The sequence below is a fragment of the Diospyros lotus genome, chromosome 2, assembly GCF_014633365.1.
Source record: "Diospyros lotus cultivar Yz01 chromosome 2, ASM1463336v1, whole genome shotgun sequence".
NCBI classification, from domain to species: Eukaryota; Viridiplantae; Streptophyta; class Magnoliopsida; order Ericales; family Ebenaceae; genus Diospyros; species Diospyros lotus.
In genome coordinates this window covers 3029943-3035980 of record NC_068339.1, presented here as the reverse complement: position 1 = coordinate 3035980, position 6038 = coordinate 3029943, and the positions used below count along the sequence as shown (strand labels likewise).

Sequence of the window (6038 nt, the reverse complement as noted above, 5' to 3'; positions counted from 1 at the left end):
AGGGGGTGTCTGATTGTGCTTGATTGTTTGCATGCATATGTCTGCAACTTATGTTCTCCTCCAAAGCATAGAATTCCCCACAAACAATTTGCTCTAATATATACTCTAAACAGATCAGCCATTTCCAACCCCTCCACCCAATCTGGCAAAGCCCAGAGAGAGAGAGAGAGAGAGAGAGAGAGAGAGGCTGTCAGAACGCAGAGCTCACAAGGATAGAACGCAGAGCTCACAAGGATTTCGCCACTGACACAGGTCCGGACAAAGCCCACCACCCGTTTGAGAAAATTCCAGAGAGAAAGAAAGAGGGGAATGGATGCGGGGAAAATAGTGGTAATAGTGGAAGATGTAGAGGCCGCAAGAACGGCTCTGGTTTGGGCCCTCCACAACCTTCTCCGCCACGGCGACGTTCTGACTCTCCTCCACGTTTTCCCTTCAAGATCCAGAAGCAAGAAGAAGCTTCGCCTCAACCGCTTGAATGGCTTCCGATTGGCCCTCTCCTTCAAAGACATCTGCAGCGGCTTCCCCAACGTGAATTTCTCCTCCTCTTCTTCTTCTTGATTTTCGGTTTTCTAAACACGCGATTCGTGCACATATGTATGATTATACGATTATAGGGTTCTTGTCGCAGGCGAAGATTGAGATCGTTGTGACGGAAGGAGATCAAGAAGGCGTGACGATAGCAAGAGTGGTGCGGGAAATTGGAGCTTCCACGCTCGTGGTTGGGCTTCATGATCGGAGCTTTCTTTACAAGTAAGTTCAAAAGCAATCAGTTCCAGTTATTCTGAGATTAGGCAACAGAAATGGTGGTTTCTCTGAAACTTGGATCATTCAAGCTAGGCTTCAATGGCGGTCAACATGATTGTGGGAGGGTTTTTGCGGTAAATTCACATTTGGGTTAAAATAAAAATAGGTCAAATATCATTTGGTGATCGAGGCACGTGGTTTGTTGGCAGACCATAATAATGGATGGTTGGATAATAAATCAAAGAATATTTGTATTTGGGAGACTCAGACCATCAGTAAGCACACTACATTTACTATTCAAAATTTCCACATATATTTTGAATTTCCCTTTTCAAAGATGACTTCTCCTCGACCTTCACATCTTTTGGAAAGCGAGAGTCTCTTAGAAAGACCTTTTCTTTTTTTTTTTTCGCTTGCTTTTTATTTTGAACCCATCGGAAGTCACTTCTTTCTCATCCCACTGGTTGCGCCTTGGACCCCCTATCGGTCGAGTCACTTCGTCCCTCTTGCTTTATCGAGTCACTTTCAACCTTTCTTTCTTCTCCTGCAGAGCCCTGAGAAAGTCACCGGCGGGAGCATGCTTGCTGGTTTTGGCTTGCCCCTTGTATAGGTCGCAGCTATGAAGCAACCCAACTTCGTTATTAGAGAAAGGGAAAGTGCTTTTTCAGCTTGCTGCTCGCTTTCCCGTTCCCCCCCTTTTTCCCTTCGTTAGTGGGAGCACCTCTTGTCTGTGACTTTGTTTGCCCCCCAGTACCTCGCATTTCTGAAATATCTCTTCTTATTAAATAAAGATCAGCTGACCCTCGATTTCGGAGATTATAGTAGAAGAACTCCATATCGGGGGGAAGGGTTTCGCCTCAAACCCGAACGATTTCTCGTTTTTCTTCTCTTAAGATGTTTCTAGGAGGACTCCTAGAATATGCTTTGTTCATCTATCTCTAATGGGCTTGCTGTGGAGGAATGAATACTATCGCCTCCTTCCCTCGATTCTTTCTTTTTCTTGAGTTCAGTTCTCGACTGAAACATGGACTAAGTTTTGCTTATGACCACGCTTGTTGACCATGCATGTGTTTGATCCCCGTGACCAGACCTCGAGACTGAATTAAGGCACATCCCTTCTTTGCTTAGGGTTTGGTTCGGGTTCAGCTTCTGTCGCTGGTTCAGCCGGTCACAATACCAGGCCTTGTTTGAAAAAAGAGCATGAAAGATAATATGTAAACAGAAAGAACAAAAAGAAAGGAATTTCTATTTAGCAAACTCTTTTTGTTCACGGGGACCCGCTTGACGATGTATTAGAATGCTTTTTGTTTTTTTCTTTGAAAATATGTTCATCTTTTATTATTATTATTTTTTTACCTTCCACCAGCCTCTAAAGTAAGTATGATAAGTTGACAAGCTTTGAAATGGTTAATTCAAAATGAAATCATTTTTTTGATTGGTAAAATGGGGTCATATTAATCAGACAATCAGATGAATCCATATGAATAAAGTCTCTGTTTGGTTAACATTAGGATATCTTTACCATACAGATGGGCACTCTTATCTAGCCGTGCAGAAGTAACGGTAGAGTGATCCAGAACTTTTCAACATTATTACCAGATTACAAATAGGAAGTTATAATAATTGACCACAATATCTCGTACTGCTTGTTCTTTTTTTTTTTTTTTTTCATGTTGGATAGGTTGGCCATGTCCAAGACCAATATTGCAAGCAACTTCAACTGCAAAGTCCTTGCCATCAGGAAGCCAACAGCACCATTGACCACAAGGAATACTAATATTAGATTACCTGCAGACGGTTCAACCAACATGGACTTCTCTCAGATTGAAATTGGTACAGAGCTAAGGTGAGATACTCTTCTGATTTGCCTTCCACTTCGACAAAATTACCTGCTTCTTTGCTTCTCCCTCATTTGGAATACCTAATCCTTTGAATTTCATGCTCAAGATTGAAGATATTATGACAGAGTGGCAATTTTTCATGCCCCATACTATAGCAACCCCAATGTGGGGGGCGGGGGGCGGGGGGTGGGGCTAGGCTTTAATGGTCATGCTAAAGAAGGCCTGGCATGCATGCCAGCCTTCCCTTTGCCACAAAAGACCCAGAAGAACTCGGACCCACTTGAACATTGAATTGCTTTTCAATGATTTCCCCCTCAAAACAACCCATTCCGTAGGTAAAAGTGTGTTTTGTCTTGCAATTATCTTGCAAGATGTGTTAAAAAGGAAATCGTAAGGACCTGAAATAGCTCAAACCATGGGGGTCTTGATGAAATTACCCTAGAAAGATCACTAGATCAAAATGGGTTTTGACTTTTAAGGAGTCGAATACTATAGATTTTGGAGAATCAAACAGATTTTTGATTCCTTGGTAGGATATTGGGTTTTGAGTTCAAAATAGTCGAACTAATCAACATTGGTTTGCGCTTGGGTTTTTTATCCTGGTCTAGCTCGAAGCTAATCTGACTTGATGCATGTACAACCATATAAAAGAATGAAAATTTTGTAATCATTCTACCTTTGAATAGATGAATCATAAGAGATTATAAGTTTTTAACCCTTTCCCCCTCTGAATGTGCATAACCTAGACCTTGTAACTAGCGGATTAATTTTACAAATGTTGTGCAGCATTCCAGATGTTGATCCACCTAAAATCCCATATAGAATCTGTCCAAACCCTTCTGCAATTATATGGAGTTCCAGGAAGACAAGAAGAAAGAGGAATTCCTGAAGGCAAAGACTGGTTTCATGATCTTGAATAAGTAAAGTTATACCGTTCCAATGGCCCTGGAAATTCCAACTCACGTGGGCTTTTCATATACAGCACAAAGACACAGATTAGAGACGTGCCATTGGCACAACAGAGCTAGTTGCCACAGGTGTTTATAATCACAAATTTCTGATTTGTAACACATCCAGGGATATAATATATCATTGTATTTGTCCAGAAAGAGGCATATCACGGGCCAGAGGCTGCCAAAAAATAAAAAGCTTGAAGCTATTCCAAGAGCATTTGATCAATAGAGCCATTTATTCATATAGTTAACAATTAGCACTGCCAATTAAGAAGGTTATATTCCATATTTGATGTTGCTATTTTGTGGCTGTACAACCTCAACAACAACAACAACAACAACAATAATAATAATAATAATAATAATAATAATTTCAAGTCTTTAATCTTAAATTAAGTGAAATGAACTTGTTTTTTTAATCATGTTTGTCAAACTATTTTGATTATATTTTTTTGTAAAATTATTTTCATATGATAGAAGGTGGTTTATTTCCCCAATCAATGAGAGATTCAATAATTGAATACAAAATATTTGTTTTGCTTGTTTAGGAGAGCAAGGGGATAAAAATTAATGAAAATGAGGGCCATTAAATATCAAATCTATACATTATACCCTTTTAATAAAAAGATAATACATGATTAAGTTAAGAGTGTATTTGAATTTTTTTTTAAATTATTATAAATTTTTAATCATAAATACTATTAAGTTAATACAATCAAAAAGAAAAAATAAGTTTTTATCTAATCCTAGTTCGAGGGTTTTGAATGAAAATAAATGAAAAGTGTTATATTAATTTTTATTTTATTCCTGTTGTGTTTTAAAAAAGTAAGGCAAGTCCAAAAATAGAGATCCAAAAGCCTATCAAGTGAAGAAATTCATGAAAATAAGTCATAAGTTTATAAAATTAATTGGACGATTGAGAGACTTAAAAGACATTAGCTGAGAGTGACCAAGATGTAATAATTGAGACTAAGAGACAATCAAGTGACTTCACCAAAAGCTTATCTCGAGCGAGAGCTTTTCTCAAGGTCTTAAAGAGATCTTCCAAGAAATGCACACGTTATTCAACTATTATTATTTGAGAGACTCTCGTGAGTCACATAGACTTAAAAGTCTTTTTTTCAATTGCGCAAAAGACCATTTCATGAGACTACAAATATCGAGAAATTTAATATTTAGATTTTGTTCACGTGAGATCGTGAAGAATATAGTCAATTTTATCTCTAATATCATTACCTGCAAATTCATAAAAGAGTTCAAAATGCCCATCGATAATTGTAGCTCTCATTTCATCTGTCAGTCTCCCCCTTTATAAATAAGAGATTTATTATCTAGTAAAAGTACGCTCACAACTTTACTTATAATATAGTTATATTGATTTTTCGTATTTTATACTTTCATCTAGAGATTGATTTAAATATTAGAGGGTTCACATGAGAGATTACCTGTGTTTCTAATTGATTTTTTTTTTTGCAGGTCACTCGTAAAGATTGTTATCAAAATACTCTCATGAACAAATAAATTTATTATTATATCTGAGCAACAATAATTATTATTATCCATTTTAAATAAAAAATATTCATTTTTGTACCATCCTATTTTCCAAACGTACTGTAACAGGAGAGATGTATATTTTTACTGTCGATACAAGAGAGAAGCCCTCAAACATAAAAAAGAAACAAATACTTGCATTTATTTCTCAACGCTAAATTAAATGCATATTCAAAATTAGAATTTTTAAAATAACAATATGAAAGTTAAATTATTTTAATTTTTGATAATTTAGTTATTAAAATTATTGTTGTTAATAATATTAAAAACGTTTTCAAATAATGTAAGCAAACGTTAAATTAATTTTTATAAAAACATATTTCAACAAAAATAATAATTCTTATAATAACATAAATTTCTAATATTGAAACAGGTGGTTGGAGGCATTCAAATTGAACTTGATGGGTTGAGCGGCTAAACCAAAGCTAAGCGGGGTCAGGGTGGGCTGGGCTGGGCTGGGCTGGGCCAACAAAGCCTCGACTCAAGACTGGTCTCTAGTTAGCCGCCACGGCTCACGGCTGCGACTCGTACCAACATATATATAAATTTTTAATTAAAAAATTCAAACCAAAGCGGCTCAACTCGGGCTTACCCGACTCCGGAGCCCATCGCTCCAATCGGCCCAGCCCCACTCAGTCCCTCTTAGCCGAGCCACCTGCCCTTCTTATGTTCATTTCTTGTGATTATAAAATTATAAATTTAAATTATTATAGAAAAAAGAAAATTGTTGAATATAAATATGAATTCCATTTTTATAATTTTTTATTTTATGGAATTTCTATAAAATTACATTAACTAAATTTTATTACTTTAACTCAAAATTTTTAAAAATGTAAATTTCAAAACTATGAGTGGTAAGTGGTAAGTGGTAAGTGGTAGCTGAGCCTCTTATAATAATAATATTATTATTATCTTTTATCAGCGATAGATTGATTAATGCTTTCCCTTT

General features: G+C 36.5%; 1 protein-coding gene across 1 annotated transcript; it reads left to right on the top strand.

Moving 5' to 3' along the window:
• Positions 1 to 3787, top strand: LOC127796019 (uncharacterized). Its single transcript, XM_052328051.1, has 4 exons — positions 1 to 528; positions 629 to 750; positions 2426 to 2590; positions 3372 to 3787. The coding sequence occupies exons 1-4, from the start codon at positions 310 to 312 to the stop codon at positions 3472 to 3474; spliced, it is 609 nt and encodes a 202-aa protein (XP_052184011.1). The 5' UTR covers positions 1 to 309; the 3' UTR covers positions 3475 to 3787.
• Positions 3788 to 6038: the final 2251 nt, after the last annotated feature.